This window comes from Solanum stenotomum, chromosome 8 (genome assembly GCF_019186545.1).
Source record: "Solanum stenotomum isolate F172 chromosome 8, ASM1918654v1, whole genome shotgun sequence".
In the NCBI taxonomy this organism is placed as follows: domain Eukaryota; kingdom Viridiplantae; phylum Streptophyta; class Magnoliopsida; order Solanales; family Solanaceae; genus Solanum; species Solanum stenotomum.
The window spans coordinates 4,894,101-4,915,277 of NC_064289.1; the positions used below are offsets into that span (position 1 = coordinate 4,894,101).

Genomic DNA, 21,177 nt, shown 5'->3' on the forward strand with positions numbered 1-21,177 from the left:
ACATTATATATGACAGGCCTATGACTTAAGCCTAATATAAATTGTATATGTAGATGAAGATGAATATGTATATACATATATAATGAACATATGATTTATATATACAAATATATAAAACACTTCAATATAAACTATAAATATATGTATGAATATGTGTATATGTAAAAGAATATGTGATTTACATGTACAAATATATAAATATGCTTCAACATAGTTATGTATATACTATATACAGTAATCAGTCACAATTATGTATATGTACAAATAATAACAAAAAAAATATACAAATTATCAATTCCGATAAGAACTTTTATTCCTTAAATATACAAACTGGGTACATTGGTTCTTAACCTTAGAATCGATTAGAAAAGCAATTGAATCATCAACGATAAGAGACCGATTAGGTGCACTCATCATCTGCAATGCATGAGTAATAAACCCCAACGCCAAAATTCTTTTTCAAAAGAATTTATGGACAAGAACAACAAAAACAGTACAAGAGTAGAAACAACGGCATCAAAAGTGGGAATAGCAGCTCCAATAGAATCGCATTGTCCAAATGAAAGCCCAAATAGTATACAAACGAAAAAATGAAAAAACAAAAAGATTGAGAAAAGATTTAGGTAGTTACCTGTAAAATTGAAAAATTGTTTAGGAGCGAGATGGGGAATTTCAGATTTCAAAATGGAACTGTAAGAGTGTTTTTAAGAGAGAAAAGGAGAATGTGAAGAGGAGAGATGAAATTTAGTTTATATAAAATCATATATAAGGCAGATAAAGATTTTCTTGGTTGGGTATACAATGAAACGTGGATCTCATAATTAATGGCAAAAAAATCAAAATTGTAACCACTCTTAAGTAATTAAATTAAACTATACCCTCTTTAACTATGCCAACTCATGTAATTTTCCCAAATTAAAATGCATTAATCCCATCAATGTCATTACTATTGCAGTTGCAGTCTCATATTGCATGAAATAAACAACATTCACACTCTCCCAACAGAATTTTCGAAACTTTCTTACTCGTTACAATGCTGAAGGCAATGTCTCCAAATCTCTACCTAAAAAAAAGAACAAAGTTGCAGATAGCCTTAGCTTGTACTCACTCTTGTCCCAGATGCAAACCAAGGAGATTAAAGAAGGCCATAAACGAAGTAAAACACTATATATGATGTATTACATTCGCTTGTTCAATATTTTGCACATTTACACTAGCAGTGAACAGAGGAGTTAGTAATAGTTCACAGACGAGATTAATCAGTAGGATATGGGGATGCTGCATCTGAACCACACTTCACATCCATCTCAGAAACAGATGCTCCCGGAACAAGAATCAGACCTGTACAGACTCAACATGATTTAGCAAACGAGTGGCGCTGCTGCTACTGACTTTATATGCTTGGGCCTTGGCGACAAGTGCAATGATTATTAGTGGAATTTAATCTTCATTTCTGCTGTGTTACTAGTCGCATATTCTCAAAGGCTTCTCACGCCAGTGGCGATTCTGCAACATCAAAGGAAATTATTTATAAGTTAAAATTCTCGTTGACAATGAACACTACACTACTTGCAGTTGAAACTAGCTTAAGTGGGAAACCCTCTCAGTAGCCAAAAAAAAAAAAAAGAATCATTAGTCAGTGGACCTGTAATATTCTTTTCAATCAAACTAAATGGTAATCCTCGAGAAGAACTTCTTTACATATACACGAAGTCCACACTGGCAATCTTGATCATTTTAACTCGTCCCAGGGATACAATAAACTAACTTGGTTCCACTCTCCAGGTGAACATTTTTTAAGCTGGGTGCTCTGTTGTAAATCGACTAAACTTAATATCATTTTGCTCATCTTAAACGAAAGTCAGCGCAATATCAGCTTTCACAAAAATAAATAAATGTTCCACTCAATTAAGTAGCCACCACTAGCAGTAAGGTCCCTCGCAACTTAAGAATTTCAAGTTCAGTGGAACTGGGGCTTATCGGAATTGGGCTCAGACATCCCTCAAAGAAAAGTATACGTTCCTTTCCTGCCAAATAGTAAATAAACCGCTACAACGAGTAGAAAAGAAATTTTAGTAGATACAATAGCCTAATCAAGTCAACCTATGTCATTAGTCCGAGACTCTTCTTGGTATCAATCTTAGAGATCAAGCACTGAATTGTAATGCCCACATGTCAGAACCGGATACACAAATTACCTGATGTGTTGCATGCGTTCTTTTAAAAGCACCGTCAGAATGCTCCAATCCAAGATACTGCTCCCGAGCACGAGAGACATTCCCCCTTTGCTGCAGAGGAACAAGAAGATGTAAAACAATCTAACACTTAATCACACAAAGATGATGTGTGATGAGGACATGAGACTAGATCATGAATTTAGCACCACTCCTTTTTGCATTTTTCTTTTTCAGATTTGAGGAGTCATTTTAATACCTGGAAACGACTCAACAAGATGTCCAAGTCCTCAAGGTACTCAGGCCAATCAAACGTGACGATTGCAAATTTCCACTGGAAAATTGTAAACAAAAGAAGTAACTACCTAAAATAGGATCTAAATGAGAAAGGAATTCTTGTAACTACCCATTGAAACCCTCATTCATGGGAATAAAACGTCAAGTTGCACATTACCTTAGCAAAATCTTCATCTGGGACCTGCAATTTCTTCTGTATACGCAGCTTAAGTTCAGCTAATGTCTCCTTCTCGCGGATAATCAAGAGAAAAGGTTCCCCAAAATTTTTAATTTTCTGTTAGAGACAAGAATATAGTGATACATAAGACACATTTCTGAATTTCAAGTGACTGCAGAAAAGTTGTCTCCTAATTTTTCTCTCTCCTAACTTGAACTCTCCCTTTCTTTCCTCCTCCCTCCCCTAGGGTGAAGGGAAAACCTATCAGATAGTGGGGGGCACGAGTGCAGAAGAATCTTACCATTTGGTTTTGTGCTGCCTCCTTATTAAAGTGGTATACATGAACCAAACGATCATGTGGGCCAATATTTTTCTCTTCTTCAGGTATCTGCAAGAAAGAAGGATCCACATTGATGAACTGCTGCACTACAAAACAACTTCAAATGTCACACAGTCATATCTAATGCTGAATGTCAGGTTTGGGAAATTCTTCCTTGTTACTTCTGAAAAACCTCCATGTCATGAATTCTGATGTAACAGTTCCATGACTATCATAGGGTTCAATGGAAAGACGGGGCAATTTTCATGTCAGTGGAAACTTATATCAGAAACATCAAAACAAAGATTCTGTTATGATTCCATTTTTTCTTGTTTTCCGTCATATTCCTATTTTCGTTCTTTTTTACTTTTTGGAGGATGCAGGTTTATCCATGAGATTCTTAATCTTCACCGTAAAAAAGAACTAAACTCTGTCTTCTAGTTGTATATAAGCATCTTAACTACTTTCCTTGATTCTATCATTTGGACCCCCCCCCCCCCCCCCCCCCCNCCCCCCCCCGCGCCCCCTCAAAAGAGAAGAATGGGTTCAGTGAAAGGGAGAAAGAGAAGGAGAACCTCTTCGGCCCGTAGCATCCAGTACCGGTCATTTATGTTTTCTATCTTCTCTGTAGTTGGCAGTATCTGCACAAAAGCAATCATAAGGAACAAGAGGAAAGATAATGCAAAGAAAGACAGTTCTCTCCAGAAGGAAATGAATAGAAAAACCACCATTTCAGGAACCTGTAAGCTAAATGTGCAGATGAAGCAAACTTTAACAGCTCCTATTAGGATACTGTGTTACTATCACGTGGAATTTGCCAGAACCAGTAAATCAAGGAACAAAGATTAGAAGGTTAACTTTGAGGCAATAATCAATAAGAATAGAAAGTAATACCTCGTAAATCTTATGGCAGAATACCTTTAGTAATCTTAACTCTGCATCTGGATGCGACAACTCAACCTGTTTCACGACACATCAGAGTAGCAATTAAGTAAAACTAATGCTAGAGAAGCGTCAGCAAAGAAGAAATCTTATGCTAAGTTCAGCTGGGGAAGAAAGAGGAAGGAAATGAGGAGGGCGCGTAAAGAGGAGAGGCAAGTCTGCCCATTGTTTCATTAGGAAGAAAAGAAGTTTAAATGGAGGGCTTGTGACCCTCCACATAGCCCTTTTACACCCTTCGAATATTCATAAGAATGAAGAAGTTAAATGGCTTTACTTCCCTACAAATTGTATTTAGCATCAGGAGAGAGGAAAATTATTCAAAAGAAAAACAAATCAACCAGCTAAACATATTTCCCTTCTCAACTTTGAACCAATGGCATTAAATATCTGCTACAAAACCAAATAAATGTAGCGAAAGGGTCGGGCAGTTCAGTAATTAGAAGAAAATTTGTTCAACTTAGGTTAACCAAAAATGCTACCAGGCCAGTATATTACCTTTGTCTTTAGATTTTTCATTACATCATCCACAGTACTTTGTTTTGGTAGACTGATCATGTGAATGACCACCTAAATAGTAAAGAAGCAAGAATTGAAAATTAATATCTTATAAAAATGAAAAAGAAAGAAGGAAGAAAACAATAAGAATCCGTTTTGCATACTCACTTCATCTTTGGTAGCGTGACGAAAAGCTACTTTAAAGGGTTTCAAACCTTGAAATTCTGGCAAAGGAATGTCCAATACTTCATAGTACAATATATCAGAAATCTGTGCAAGATTAATTAGAGATAATAAGACTTTCAGGAACTCATGCTTAGCATTATCCAATGAATTTTAGCACTCACCTTATTGTAGTGGACCAGCATATTTACAAGGTAGTCTAAACCTCGGTATTTTATTGGTTGAGGTTTAGGTTGCTGAGACAAGCAGTCATGGGATGTGAGCCTAATTTTGGAGGGATCATCCAACTCGAGTTGTTGAGCAATTCTTCCCACAACTTCATCATATGTATTGATTCTAGACCTAGCATTTACAAGAAAACGTTTGAAATAGTACGAATGCTCAAATTTGGTCAATGGGAGAAACAAAACAATAGAAGGGAAAAAGAGAAGTAAAATGATATTATCAGCATATCTGAGGTTTTTGAACATACAGCTCTAAACAGAAACCCTGCTCCTTGGGTTTATCTAAAGATCGGAAATGAACGACCTGAAAAACATAGTAGTATAAGAAATCTGATGACTGCCAAAAGAACAACAAAGTCACGTACATACTTCAAAACACTGTTGGAAAACAAGTTGATTTAAGCAGATCTTGCCTTACTGTTTATTGCTTGGAAATTAAAATCACTAAGTATCACACTAGGTGTTCTCATTTCTTTTTCTTCACATTCTTTTCCAGATTTGGTAACTAAAATCAAAGCTAGAAGGCCCAAATGTTAAGGCTTTGGTTCTAATATTTCAGACAATGAGTCAATACAAAGCTAGAACAATTGTCATCTTATCAGAATTTTAAAGATCTTCAGCTACTATGAGTTGAATATTGTGTTCAGATAAAAATCTCAATGCCAATGTATGGAGGGAGTCAGCAACACCCCCCCTCCCCCCATTAACTGTATGCAAGTAATCCAAGGAACTTATCAACAACCCAGTATGTAGTGCAACAAAAATCAGGAATTAGATTTCAGCTAGTTTCCCCCCCAGTATAAGTCTTCAGTACATGCAAGTAATTTGAGAAGCAATCCACAATGGTATCATCAAGTAATTTGAGAAGCAAGTTGGGATTGAGGTATATGAATCCTCGCTGACCATAATTGTTACTGAATATATTTAGACATAAAATACCTGGCGATTGTGAACGTACTCCAGGAATGAAGGAACATCAGGATAACGAAATTGTTGTCGACTTTCAGCCGTTAGAGATTTTTGGAAGCATACTATATCACCATCCTCAAGCTGCACAGAAAAAGGACAAAGGATCATTCATAAGAAGTGTACATTGGCATGACTATACCCATAATGGTGTGGTCAGGGCATACCTCATTTGATCGAAAAGTGGAGTTCTTGTCAATGTTTTCACACATGACACTTGGTTCGAACTTTATTTCCTGGACACAGAAAAACGATTGTGGGTTTTTTACTACAATTGTTATAATCCTAATTCTTTAGATATTTCCATGCGATATTACAGAATGACAATGCAAAACTGCCACTTAAATATATCAATGAACTAGTAAAAGAGGCAAAAAAAAAAATCTATTCATGGCTTCTAGATTTGCAATCTGTACTTGAAGGTTGCATAATTATGGGAAGAAATCAGCTGCACAAGGTAAAACTAGAAATAAATAAGATATCCAAAATCATAAAGGGCCGCTGTTGCTGTTTTGACTAGGACCTCATCAGGATCTTCAGATCCTATATAATTTAACTATCAATATTTTAACACATAAATTACTGTCAAAGACACTGTAGTACTTTGTATATATAACCTTTCATAATGGGAATTGCCGGCGAAACTTGCCAGGAAATATCACCCAAAAAAAGAAGATATTTTGAGGTTAGAACTGTCTTTAAAAGGAGGCATGGTACCATAAGAACAGTCACCGAAAAGAGAAATGAGAAGAAGCCAAAAAACTTTGGACGGGGCAAGAAACCTGGAAGAAGCTGCTTAAATCTCAACTGCAATCACAGAGGTTCAAATACCATATGAGAAAAGAAGAGGAGACAAATAGATTCTATTGAATAATGGATGTTCAGTACAAACTAACACCTTCTCACTGGTGTTAAACACAATAATTATCATATTCTCCAATGTGAGAAAATATACAACTTAAGAACCAAACTCTAACACAGCAATATAGCAAGATCATCCTTCTTGTTTTTATTTTTTGTATTTTGGATAGAACGATACTTGTAAGTTTAATGGATCTTAACATAATCAATTTCGACTTGGTACAATAACTTCAAATTTGAGATCACAATGAATTTCTAAATGCTTCTAGCTTCACAGGAATTCTTCATTTTCTCAAGAACTGTGGAGGTTTATTTATAGTCCCAACGGTCTAGAATCCCTAAATTTAAATTTGCATAACTCTTGAAAATAATGGCATGTCTAATTTCGTCACATATTCACCAATACAAGAGAGAAAGAGAGAGGAGCATAAAAGTAATCAAGACAAGAAAAGCACCATCGCGGGAATCTTTCTGAAGGGGTAGAATATACTTTTATACAAACGAGGACTAGTCTCTATGATGTCTTAGAGTTAGTATAATAACTGGGTGTCATTTGCAGAACTCATATTTTGGTGTCATTTCTACTTTCTGCATACCACTTTGGGAGTTCTTCCTCTAGATCAAAACACTTATTACAATATCAAGAAAAACAAAAACAAAAGCTAAAATAAAAGTTATTTGATCAGCAGACAGCATAACATTTTTTCATAGTATTATGCACATGAACTGGACCCAAGGAGTAACGGCAATGGAGCCAAACATTTTTAACATACAGCCAACATAAGGAGGCCAAATGGAAACAAGCTACAAAAGCAGAGCACTTTAGATCTTGTCAACTGCAAGTTCTGGAATAGTCAGTGATTTGCACCCTAACACACCTCAACAAAGCTTCTTGCTTCGCAATTGGTACAGAGTGATCAAGGAGTGTACAGTATATCTAAGATGTTCTAGGAACAGACCTCATAAAGCTCAATCTCTTGATCTGGGGCATAGCCAGCCATTGCATTTAGTTTGCTCAAGATTTCCATGGGATTACTGATTCCCTTCGCAAAGAGCCTTCCAACATACCTGTGTACGTGAAAGAGAAAGACATCATAGATAGCCAAAACAACTGTCATGTAAATGCAAAAAATGAAGAAGATAATTTCTGATACCGCATATCTTCTTTCTCAGGATCATAAAGCTTGAAAAAAAGCAGAATATCATCTTTGGCCTTTTCCGGTGGAGAGAGGAGCATTAGTTCCTAGACATTATGCATAAATTATATGAATTCTGGTCATAAAGAAAAGATCTTAAAATAAGCACCACCACAGCACACTGGTAATGAATATTTACCGGTCCCAACTCTACTTCCAGAAACAATTTTAGCTCTGCATTGTGAAACTTATTGGACACTTTCCTCAGTTGTCCAACCTACATTCAGGTAAAAACTTGTCAAAATAACCGAACAAGCAAATGATTTTCATGGCATAAGCTTTTAAAACTGTTAGTTAGTGGGGTTTAGTAGTAAGTTAGTGTATCAGTTCTCATCCTCTAATTTGGAGTCACCCGTAACGTGTACATCTCATCCTTACTAATTTGGAGTCACCCGTAATGTGTACATCTCATCCTTACAAGCTCTAGCATCTTCGCATGCTATAAATAATTATAGACTACCGTTGAATACTCTTGGGGCAACGGATAGGTAGGTGTTACCTAGAGGATATGGGTTACCTTAAATTATTGACCCTACAGTTGTGGGATGGGGATATACATCTAGTTTTCTGAAAACCCCTTCATGCGGGAGCTTCAAGTACTGGGGTACATCCTCTTTATACTATAGCACCACTACCACTAAATCCAACTGTCAAAATAAATTCTATGAATAGAAATATTTACAGTTTGAGCTTCTTCAAGACGGGTCAATGGCCGATCAGGACGATACGTGTGATTCTGACGCTTGGCCCAGAGCCAATAACGTTGAAATTGCACTGGTACACGAAACTCTTTTTTGATATCCTCCTGCATAAAGCTATATAATTAGTCAACTTAATAAAAAAGTATGTCAGGACATTGCAGCTAATGCATCTGAAAAGATTAATGTTACAATTATCACGAAACAAGTCCCCAATATGGCTTAAGTAACACGGACTTATAATATACAACAAATAATATGGCTCAAGTAACATGGACTTATAATATACTGCAAATAATATGGATCAAGTAACGTGGACTTATAATATACAACAAATAATATGGCTCAAGTAACATGAACTTATAATATACAACAAATAATATGGCTCAAGTAACATGGACTTATAATATTCAACAACAACAAAACCTCAACCCCAAATGGGGTGGGCTATATGAATCCTAACTAACTATATTTCTCCATCCAAACTTATCTCAGACTAAACATATTATCAAATAAAATGAAATAAAAGTAAAAAAATTACTAGAAATTCTCTATATTTGTTATGTATTTAAGTGTCGAATTCAGGAATGAATCAGAAATGGGTATATGAAACTTTTTCGCAGCTTTTTAGTCCTAAAGAATCTATGCGAAGTATCTATACACATGTAATATTTGTTCAGCAAGGGTAAACCTAGGTATTAAAACTGGAGGATTCGAAATGGAAAGTGGCACCCTGGGTGTTGTGAGAGAAGGATGCATACTAAAGTGAAAGGTAGGTTATACAGAACAGTTACAAAACCAGCAATGTTATATGGTAGTGACTGTTGGGCCACTGAAGTCCAACAAATGCACAAGATAAGTGTTGCAGCGATGCAGATGTGCGGTAATACAAGATTAGATAAGACTAAAAATATCATATTTGTCAGAAGGTGCAAGTAGCATGCATTGAGAAAAAAATGGAAAAGGTTGTTTGAGATGGTTTGGTTATATCTTGCATCAACCTACAAATGCACGTGTAAAACTATAGTGAGTGAAGGTGTTAAAAAGGGACGAGGTAGACTACACAATTTCATGGAATCAATGCAGGCTTAGCTAAAATTAAGGCACAATGGAAAGGAAAAGATTCAAATAGGTGATATCTACTACTTGAGAATAGACTCTAGTCTTGTTAGTATGCTGGTTTTCAACAAAAGAAACAATATTACCAGATTGTCTGGTTGAGCAACGGCATTGTACAGCAAGGAAGGGGGTGCATATGGCAGGAGTGAATGAACATCAAATTATTAGCTGGATTATACTGATGCATCTAAGAATCTTATGCCCAAGGTCAAAAAGTTTTACCACGTCAATGCAGACACATTAATCTAAAGAAGTATACATCTGAGCATCTTCATCTACTTCATAGGATATACTACCAATTTTAGCAGTAATAAACTGTATCTCATTTAGTGTTACTGAACTTATCTCAGTGCATTTTGCTAGAGCTTACAGCATGTAGACATGCAAATAAATCCTCAGTCTAAAAGCATTTTGAGATTAAAAGATAGCTGGTTACCTTGAAAGCACTAAAAAGTGTCTCTCTTTGAATGCGGAAACTCTTAACTTTCTCATGATCCACTAGATCAAAATATATATCCTTTCCAATCTGCCGTTGCATATCTTCATCGCGAGCAACCTAGTCATGTCATGTAATAATTAAAAGGTTACTCGGGCAACAGGAGTTTGTCCTAATCATTGTGAATGGTGGTATATTAATAAAAGACCTTTATAATTGTGTAAAGGTTTGCCTCTGATTCTTCCTTCTTTTTCTGCTCTTCATCCTCTTGATCTCTTTTAAACCTTGCCTTGAAGATGTCCATAAGTATAGTCAGATCAACATGTGAAATAGGTGCAATGATAAAGAGACAGCTCATGCTGCTGGTGCTGTATCTTACCCTCAGGTGTTCACCTATGTCCTTCTGATCAACAGTACACATTATTTTCTCTTTATCACTTTCTCGTATATAGACCAGTAAGTAAGCATTTGAGTTCTGAGAAATTTGAAAGCTGTATTCAGGATTTGTCTGTGGCAACTGCTATCAATCCAGAAGGGACATCAAAATGAACTCAACAAATCTGATATCCTAGGAAAGATCAAGACCAATGAGTAAAACCAAGTCACAGATTACCTTCCCTTGACCACCATATTGCTCTTCTAATGCCCTTTTTGCATCTACTTTAGTCACTCTTTCATCATCAAATTTATACCTGGAAACATTCACGTTACTTGCCTAGGAAGCAGAATCATAGACTTGCAGAACGAACCAAAGCACAAACTAATAAAGCAGACAAATGCAAAATTGCTAGGTAACTGAAGTATAAGATGGCCAAATATGATGCAATGGAATATGAAACATGGTCAGTTAATTGAAGTCTAAGACAACCAAATATGATGCAACGAAATACTCATTGTCCGATTGTATACTAAAAGATTAAACGAGGACCCACGTGGAAGTTGAAGTAGCTTAACCAACTAGCAACTTCTGATTATGACTCTAACCTCTGTAAGCAATAAGCCTCAACGATCACATCATATACACAGGAAAAACACATAATAAGGGGGCATTTCAATGTACCGAAACTGGAAATAACTCTCTGAATTCATTTAAAGGTAATATAGACTAATAGAAGGAGAAGTTTATTTGAACAGTAATAAGGCCAAAAGAGCTATAAAATAATCCATTTCATACTGCCATTAAGATCAGACAAATGTTTCATCCTAATATTTCAGCATATTAATCATGCAAAATAGAAAAGATAAGTTGTTATTACCTATTTAAAAAAATGGAGAAGTTAAGCCATCTTGTGTGGAAAGTGGAAAAATTAATATTATAACTATGTCCTTCTTGAGACATTCATAAAGCTAGTTCTCTAGATATGTGAAAGAGCAGCAGCAAGGTGATTACAGTAAAAGATAAGAACATAGATATTGTCAGTGGTAAATACAACCACAGAGATGAAAACAGATAGACAGATGGAGATACACAGGCGTTGTGAACACAAAAGGCAACCAACATATTTACAAAGAAACAGACGTTGAAGTATTCCATTCTAACTAAATACAAACGACTTCATTTGATCTGTAATACAGACACCAAATAGACTCCTTACAAAATGTACCGTCCTAGTTTTAACAGATCCAATTATAGGATGGACGTTTGTCTGACTGAGGGTGAAACACTTCCTACTGTATACAGTGAAGAATGTTATAGCCTTTTAGGAAGTGGGTAAGGATGTTTTACATGTTCAGATCTGGAAAGCCTAAGCCCCATGGAATATGTAGTTACTTCTCTTTTTGAAAATAAACTAGTTGGTCTCTCAACATTATGATAAACAGGAAAAACTGTCAATCACTTTCAGCCATAGGGATGCCCAACATGTTAGGACAACTCATCCTACAGGCTAAAGCTTAGGATGCTTCGGGAAGAAGCATTTTGATTTCCCAAGTTCACAAGACACTGGAGGCAAGGAGAAAATTCATGCAATACACAAAAAATAAACAGAAAACAGTATCATGGTATGAGACCAATAACAGTTGTTCTGTATGATGAAAACAATGGAACAACCTGAAGAAGTACGATGGATGGCTTTTTGAAAAGAGACTTCCAATAACATAGTTTTGTATAATGTCAATAAATGCTCTAACTCCAACTCCAAAGCAGGCAAAAGCAATTTATAATCAAAAAGACTATAGTTATTACGAATCAGAAGAGGAAGAATTCAGTTGGGTAATACTTCAAGATTTCAAAAAAAAACAATGATAATTCACGTATGAAGAGACAAACTTGTGCGTAAAATGTTTACCACTGGTTTGAAAGAGTTGGCCGTATGAAAGCATAATAGTGTCCACCTGTCACACTACCCCCATGGACTAATACACTGCCAAGAAGGAGGTTGAAAAATGAACAGATGAGCTACATTGTCCAAAAAAAAATGAACAGCCGAGCAAAAGTCTTTGATGTGAATTCCACAACCTTAAGTACATAAAATAACATTATTCCAGTTGACTATCTTAGGTAGGCTTCCTGCACACAGAAGTCTATTATGATATACTTGGTCAAGCATACACTCATCCAAGAACCACCTATTCATCACAAATAGTGTATCCAATTGTTGTAGCATCACGATTCGAAATGTACCAGTCTCTATGCTCACATGCTTATGACTTCCAGTGAATCAAACTTTCAATGGAAATTTGAGTTTCTAAAATCTATCCTATGAGGGAAGATATAGTGTCTTCATCATTGCCACTAATTGTGATTCTTGTTACATTTCAAGATCCTTTTAGCTCACATTCTTCTTCATCATCATATGACCTATGCATGATTTGCAAGGGATTTATGTACTAGCTTTCTGTTTTCTTCTTCCTCCATCCTCAGATTGCAGTGGGCTGAAGCGGAAGAATCACTACATTATGCGCTTAAAACTATGCAAGGATCAGTTTCTAAATCATCAAGGCAGGTTCTGTTTCACTCAGCAAGTTTGTTAAATTTGTTATTTAGAAAAATGCTGATATGTGAAAGCTCATTATGAATTGAACTGCCACCAGGCAAATTTTCTTGTTTCCATTGTTCCCATTCATTTACTACCTGAGCTATTACTTATTTTTCAGGGTTGGCTAAATATCTGGCCCATTTCATTAAAACAATTGACCCCTTTTCCTATTGTAAGGTAAATAATTTTATTGATGTTGGTGGGTCATTTAGAGGGGGAAAATGCAATTATAGTTTAACACAAAAATGGAAAGTTGATTTTGAAAAAAATCAATAAATCATAATTAAAACTTCAAAGCATATGATACCTGTGAAGTGTGTAAAGGTTTCTGACAGTTCTATCAGCCTCGGAAGACAAGTATTTACCATTCTCTCTGTCCAGATCAAGTTGCAAAGGGAACTCATATCGGTCATTTATCTACATTGCATCACCAATAAATAATTGAATCAATCAAACCATACCAAACAAAATCAAGATGACTTTTTTACACAAGTAATCTATATTACTTTAAAAGCATGAAGGTCATTAGAAATGTCATTTACTATTTTTATCAAATTATTATTTAATTGTCTTTACAATATTGACTCAAGACTTTTGAACTGTGAAAAATTAAAGAGTCTTAAAATATATGGTAAGAGGAAAATATATGACAAGAGTATTAGGAAAATTATCATAGCCTAAAATATATAGGAAGAAAAATTAGAAAATGTCTCCAAAAATATATGGGAAGGAAAATTAATGTTGGTAGGTTTTCTTTTTCCTTATGGGAAGGAGAATTAACTTTTTAGAATTTCAAAAACAAAACTATTTAAAATAAAAGATAGTTGGGCACTTCTATATATAAAATAAGAAAAAGTTTGCTCGAAGGCAGCCTGCATCTTTGGTTCTCTCCCTCAACTGGGTCAGGTTTATACTGCTGCCTGCAACCTGCACACCGTTCATTCTCACTAATTTATTCTATCATCATTCAAAACTTGAAGTTCTTTAATTTCTAGTACTGTTCTTATTTGCTCATTTTCAGTGAATTATTATTTTGATTAGTGAATCTTATTTGATTTTCTTTTTTTTTTAGACTGGTATAGCTTATTTGATTTTCTTGTGTTTGTGTTCAATAAAAAGTTAAAAACTCACTTCAATGATTTTTTTCCAACCCCGTTGTTAGGTAATTTTGGCTCAATGTTTTCTTGGACAATGTTGATGGAAGAGGCAAAAGTCTTGTCAGATTTCTTCCTAATTCTTGTCATGTATATATTTATATGTCATGTATACATAAAAAGTGTTCCTCGCATTTATTTCATGCTTACATTTATCATCATTCAAAAATTAGAGTTCTTTAATTTTTAGTATTGTTCTTATTTGCTTATTTTCAGTGAGACATAAATCTACCAATAATACTTAAAAGTACTATTTTTTTTATGCGTCAAACACGTGCAACACAAGTACACTAGACTAGTATATAGAGGAAAAGCAACAGACATCCAACAGCAGAAGAACACTTGACAGTCTACAACAACAAACTCAGTGAAATCCCGGTGTGGGAACACTTCACAGTCTAAAGTTTTAAATCATGGAACAATAGCTGGCACTTGCTAGACTAAAAGAGTACTAACCTTTGAATCATTGCCTCGCATATTATCATATTCAAAGCGCTTTAAATGAAGCTGCAGGACGGGGGGGAAATCAATAAACAACGCACCCTTCTTTGCATCCTGAAACAACCATAATCCTCGGTATTAGATAAGGTTGATTTTGCAAAAGAGTGACCAAAATCCTCAACAGTGTAACCAAACAGAGAAGCTGAAAAGAAATGAGAGACAAGGTAGGCAACAGAAAATTGAAGCTTAACTTCGCTGAAATTTTTCATCAAGTTGCTCAAAGATCATAGCAAAATACAAAACTCAATAACTCATGTGCTAACCTTACCTGCAAACCATATACCTCTGACTTATATTTGTTATCACCATCAAGATAATCAACTTCAACATATTTATCAAAAGAAGCATAAACATCAGAACAACCTTTGACAAGAAGCTGAATATCTGCCACACACAAATGTACAAAGCATCATAAGATACAATGATAAAATGGCTAAGAAAGAAAACAGCAGGAACTTGTTTGATCAACTGAAGATACCATTAAATGTCTCCTTGTGCGTAGATTTGTAGTCCACACTGATACACTCAATGTAGCTCATATTGTGCCCTTCAAATAACTGTTGTATGGTACCCTCCACAATGGTTCCCTAACACCGGCAGAAGAGCAGCTATCAATCAGTTACCAAAGCACAGAAGAATAACTTCATATGTGTTTAGAAGCCTTATTTTACCTTCATCTTTCCCTCAAGCTTTTCACATAGAAGTCTATTGAGTTCTTCCACATCATGCTGCTTGAAAACGTCAGAAGAGTCCCACCCAAATGACTTTGTCAACTCCCTTGTTGCTACACTGTCGTCACTGAATTGGAGCTTGTAGAATAAATTTTGCAAGGCCAGGGGCATATCATTCTCAGTTGTAGGCATGTGGTATACAGCCTGTGAACCCAGTGAACTCTTAATGCATCACAATGAGTCCTTTAATTGACCACATAAAAGAATGGAGCATAGTAGCTAACCTTCCTGAAGTAAGGAATATGGTAGAAAGTCTGGAGCAGAGAGTTCAAATAACATGTAGCTCCTTGATTCTTGAGTCCAACAAAATTAGTGACTTTTTTTGAGTTTATTGAGTCGTACGACATATACTCAGAATCTGATAGCACAGCAACCTCAGCTTCAATGGTGCACACATCACCAACAAGATAACCCTTATCACGATCGTATAGCTCAGCAAGTGACATAAAGAGTTCGAAACCCCATTCACTTGCCGTAGAACAGAATCTGTGTTGTGTCTCTGCAAAGCACAAGAAAAAAAACTTTTATAGAGACCTACAAAAGAACAAATGCAATTATTCTATGTTCGAACTTTTATGGGAGCTAAAACAGCCTGAAGTATTCCCGTTACCCATTGGAAATTGCCAGAACTCCTAGTTTTTTTTTTTTTTTGATAACCGAGAAATCCGTCTGTGACCCGCCCTTTGGACCAATCACAGCCTTCTAAACTCGGTGGATAATGGGCCCGCCCCTCTACCCTTCTCCACTTAAATACCGGGCTTCGCTTTGCATGGTGTGGGGCTTGAACCTGCGACCTAAGCCACAAATCCTCCACCAGAACTCCTAGTTACCGTGCTTTTATCATATGATCTATTTTTAACAAAATACACGATCCTGATGAGCACTTCACACAAGATGAAACCAGTTCCCACAACCCAACTTCCAACCTCCTCCCAAAGAGAAGATGTATAAGAAAAATACAATGAGGCACTAGTGGGAACTAGACATCCTCAATCCCAAGCAACAATCCAGCCTTAGAAAAGGATTCCAACATTAGAAAGCTTTCTTCTAATATATCAAAGCATGAAAAAAATGAAAACCAAAAGACAGACAAACTCAGCAAATCTCAAAAATGGGGTGTGTGCACTGCACACCAGTCAAGGATAAAACAAGGGCCCAAATGAAACACCTGCAAAAGTTGAACAAGCAACTGCTTGGCAACTCAACCTGGATCAGCCTACTTATTCTAACCCCCTGGTCGCTGACTGCTTTTTATTTTCTTTTTTTTTTTTACCTTGATTGATAGGTTGTTAATGTTCACGGGTTGTATATAATCCAGTAGAGCAGAATGTGCATAACCGACCACATCTAACTTCATACTAAGGCGTAACTGAGTGACTAATTGTCTTTTTATTTTTTAGGTACAATAATAAAAGGATTATTGACCATTCAGAAAACAGCAGAAATAGAGTTCCAGAAGAGAAGCAAGCATCCACAAGCAAAATTACAGGAATGTCAAGGAGTTAGGAGCTCACGTTTTCATTCAAGTTGGCAACTCAGGTTTGCAGGTTCTTTGATCAATCTTCTTACTTTTATTAAGAGATTTTTTTTAATCGGTAAGAGTAACTTCATATATAATAAAACCAAGAAGAAGTTGTTGGATAATTTATAACCAAAAGTACACCATTAAAACATATCTATGTGCTGATGAAGTCAATCATGGAACTAGGGGGGAAAGTATGTACATCTCCGAGTTTTTGATGAAGTAAGCATTTTCATTAACGGCATCAAGAATATGCAAACAGTACTATTACAAAAGATAGATGTACATCTTGCCAAGTTACACCAAAACCTAACCAAAATAATACATTTCATTCCAAACGCACCACCAGATTGCAGCTGGATAGTATTGTGGAGATCCTGTAATTGTAAATACGGTTATAGCACGCATGACATGTTGAATGCTAGTACCCTAGTGAACAAAGAAGGTAGAGCGTCGATTATATGGTGGTTGATGATGGAAGACGGAGTACACAGTTTGGATGTTCACGAGCCTTTCATGTGGGAGGAAAAAAGGTAGGTTCTCATCGTCAAAGAGTATGGTGAAAAGGCCAATAAAGGTTTTAAACAAGGATGACGATCGCATTCATTTTCCATTTGGGGAGAAGTTGAAAAATAAGATAAAAAGACAGGAGTGTCATTAGACAATGAAAGCAACAGGGAGGAATAGGTTGAATCAGCTTCCCAAACCACAAGGGTAAAGGAGGGAAGAGGGATTGCCTACCTTAAGAATGTGCCAAAAACCTTAAGGCTATTTCTCTATCTAAGTTGGAGAGCAAGGAGAAAATCCCTATTTTTGTTGTTGTCAATTGATAGGGAAGTAATCATGGTCAAAGGAGTTGAGCCACTGTTGGTGCCTCAATGAGGCACAAAATCAGAACAAGGGGGAGGGGAGGCAGTTGATTGTAACAAGAAGGAGAGGGCTACTTGGAGCTCATCGAGTACGTTCGCAACTTACATTTAGTTGGGACAACCTCCTTAAGACTGCTGATATTTGGAAGCAGATCTCCTCTGTTGGATGGAACAGGATAAAGGAGGGTTCCCACAGGAAGGTAGGGTGTTGATTGCATTCAAATATTAAGGTTCAGGAAAATGATCAGCCATTAGCTATAGTTAAAGGAAATAGATCACTAAATTGGTGGGAAATAGACTACTAAATTTCAGGGAACACTTGTATGTTTATTTCAAGGGGAAGAAAGATAGAGTTTTAGAGTTGCTAATTGGTATAGAACAAGAGTCAAGGAGGGAAAGTGATAATGGGAAAAAGGATAGGAGGATGGGAGGGAAAGGAAGTCAGTGAAACACAAAAAGGAATGGGTATGAGAAAAAAAGGGCGAGCAGGGAAAGGGCAAAGTGTCCACATTACATCTTGAAATACACTCACATAAAAAGCACATGATTTCTGTTCTCTATGACTAAATATAGCTATCCAACAGTCAGGTTATTAACAGAGAAAACAACCAGCAGCGCAGGCACAACAGAAAATAAACCCCAAATCTGGTCTTAAGAATTTCAACAGAGAATTTTGGTCTATCAACTGGAGAAGAGGAATTAAATTATGTAGCAATTACCTTTTCTGATTGAGTAATCATTCTGAGTTTGATTAACTACTGACAAACTGAAGTCGGCATATATAATCCACCCACTAGGTAAAGCAGCAGAATCAGCAGCAGCCAGATACATAGACAAGTATTCAGCATTCTTGCCCTTGGGGAAAATTAAAATCCGCCTGTCAAATAGTAGGGAAAAAACACATCATGGGACCTAAGGTAATAGCTTTACTGTGTACAAAGAATACGAAAGGATACGAAAGAATATTACAATACCATTTATAGCCTCCAGCAATAAAATCGTCAGAGTAGAGCTTCTTTACATTCAACCTAGAGAAGTTCACTACCTTCCAAGTGAATGTTTGGGGATCCTCTGGTAGCTGATTATCCCCATCATTTCCTGTTACTACTGGTGCTAACAAGTCAACATGGAGAAACCGTCAGATCAAAAGCTCAAAATCCAGTCGTACAGAACATAGACGTACATATCGAATAAGCCAATGTACAATCAACTAAGATTTGGTTTAATTTGAAAATTATCAGTCAACTTGCATAACATGGATTCCTATACCTCAAGCTTATTTTTTAACCAAATAACATATCAGACACAAGTATACAAAATGAGTCACGATATGTTTGTTTGTTTTATTTCTTATCCTTTAATTCTTTAACTACTTTCTACTTTTGTGTAACCAGACATTCAAGAGTGCCAATGTAGCATGAATGAGTATCCCCTTTGAACAACCTATCAACTGTATAAACATGGGAAATGTTCTATCGATCCTATAGTCCCCATTCTTGAAATAGTATAAACACAAACACGCTGCTTCTTTTTTCCTCCTCACAGGCATTCAAAATGTGTATCCCCTTTGAACAACCTATCAACTGTATAAACATGGGAAATGTTCTACTAATCCTGTAATCCCCACTCTTGAAATAGAAAACACAAACACGTTGCTTCTTTTTCTTCCTTGCATGCAGTCAAGAGTGTCAGTGTAGCATGAATGTGTATCCCTTCTGAACAACCTATCAACTGTATAAACATGGAAAATGTTCTACTTATTCTATAGTCCCCATTCTTTGAAATAGTAAAATACAATCACATTGCTTCTTATTCTTCCGCACAGACATTCAAGAACCTTTGAACAATACATCAACTGTATAAACATGGGAAATGTTCAACTTATTGTATAGTCCCCATTCTTTGAAATAGTAAAACACAAACACATTACTTCTTATTCATTTGCCCTAAGTTGACACAAAAAAAAAAGGAACAAATAACCCAGAAAACGTTAATTCTTAAGTACCATCGCTGCGCTGATATCCTTCACCACGTGGAGGCAGCAATGGCATCATCTCCATATCTCCTGGCTACTCAAACATAAACACAAAGAGCAAAGAAATCTCAAAAACTAAGCCGAAATTCATCACTATACAAAACCCTAAAATCCAAAAAGAGTAGCAACGATTGTAAGCCAATCAATGTATACTGTGTTCATTAATGAAGAACACGAAGACGATACGTAGACTTACATTCTTAGATGTTGAAGCCATAATGTTGATCGATGAAGAAATTCCAGTGAATTCAACTTGTTTCGGAAGAAAATCGAAGTGAAAATTGAGGAATCAGCTTGAAAAACGAGAAGTGAAAGTAAGCGGGAAAATGGAAAAATCACCAGAGCTGAATGAATGAAATAAAAGAAGTTTCTCGAATGAATGAGGGTAGTTTAGTCCCTTTAAATACCGAGTCCAAGATTTTTCACGTGATTATAACTGCCTAAACTGTATTCGGTTTCAGTGTTATATAAATCCTATTGAAAAACTTCACTTTATAAATGTATTAGTTATAGAGTCCAAAACACCCCTCCATGACCTATGGTTAGTTTTAAGATATTTTGATTATTATAGTGATTGACAATTTTATTAATTGTAATAATATTTAATTGAGCTACATATGATTATTAAATTGACATATACTTGACATTTAAATAATATTATCTCACTTTTCATCTTTTAATTTTATGGAGATAGGAACTTAAAAGAAGAGAACTATTTTAATGATGAAATATATATTTATAGACTTGTTAATGATAATTTTAGAGATTTTATTTCTACAAAAAGATGGTGAACTATTGTATTGTATTACTAAGAAGGAAAACAATTGTTGTAAAAGGGTAATATTATAAAAAATGTACTATAAATAAAGATGATTGTTATTGTTATAGGTAAAATTCATTTTAAAAGAGGTAAAATATAATGTATAACATAAAAAAAAATTAGAGAAAAACTTAATTATTATGATGAAGTATTGTTATGAAACTTATAAGGATGTTGTTATAAAGAGGTTTAATTATACCGATCTTATTCAATAAGTAAATTTTGTGTTTCATTAATTGAGTTTGATAATTTTGCTTTACAAATCTCATTCAATAATTATGTCTTATAATCTCATTCAATAATGGTATTTTATACATCTCCACTTGTTCACTATAAGCTGAACAAATTACATAATATAGACCGTGATTATAATATCAAAAATCACGAGAGAAAGTGAAAGCTACGAGGATAAATTTACACAGAAGCTTGTGAAATAGTTCTCTAAGGGTTGTTTTGTGTGAAAGATAACATCAAATAGTTTCAAGGTTAAATTACAGTGT

The 21,177-nt window shown here is 35.6% G+C and overlaps 2 protein-coding genes across 2 annotated transcripts in view; one reads left to right on the forward strand and one right to left on the reverse strand.

The window, feature by feature from the left end:
* LOC125872947 (structural maintenance of chromosomes protein 3) overlaps nt 1-21,177 on the forward strand; it is a 138,320-nt gene that overhangs the window by 57,941 nt on the left and 59,202 nt on the right. The gene's annotated exons all lie outside the window — the stretch shown is intronic.
* On the reverse strand, nt 951-20,215 carry LOC125872962 (ubiquitin C-terminal hydrolase 13-like). The gene is made up of 32 exons (XM_049553783.1): nt 20,054-20,215; nt 19,828-19,891; nt 18,797-18,935; nt 18,542-18,699; nt 15,656-15,930; nt 15,372-15,575; nt 15,179-15,287; nt 14,969-15,084; nt 14,656-14,754; nt 13,353-13,462; nt 12,356-12,430; nt 10,681-10,759; nt 10,447-10,584; nt 10,276-10,356; nt 10,068-10,187; nt 8,497-8,619; nt 7,954-8,031; nt 7,773-7,861; nt 7,578-7,686; nt 5,925-5,993; nt 5,731-5,841; nt 5,040-5,095; nt 4,732-4,909; nt 4,553-4,654; nt 4,385-4,456; nt 3,842-3,907; nt 3,523-3,588; nt 2,930-3,016; nt 2,629-2,745; nt 2,434-2,508; nt 2,199-2,288; nt 951-1,506 (listed from the first exon to the last, which is right to left on the reverse strand). Exons 1-32 carry the CDS (start codon nt 20,072-20,074, stop codon nt 1,465-1,467), a joined length of 3,318 nt encoding a protein of 1,105 aa, XP_049409740.1. The 5' UTR covers nt 20,075-20,215; the 3' UTR covers nt 951-1,464.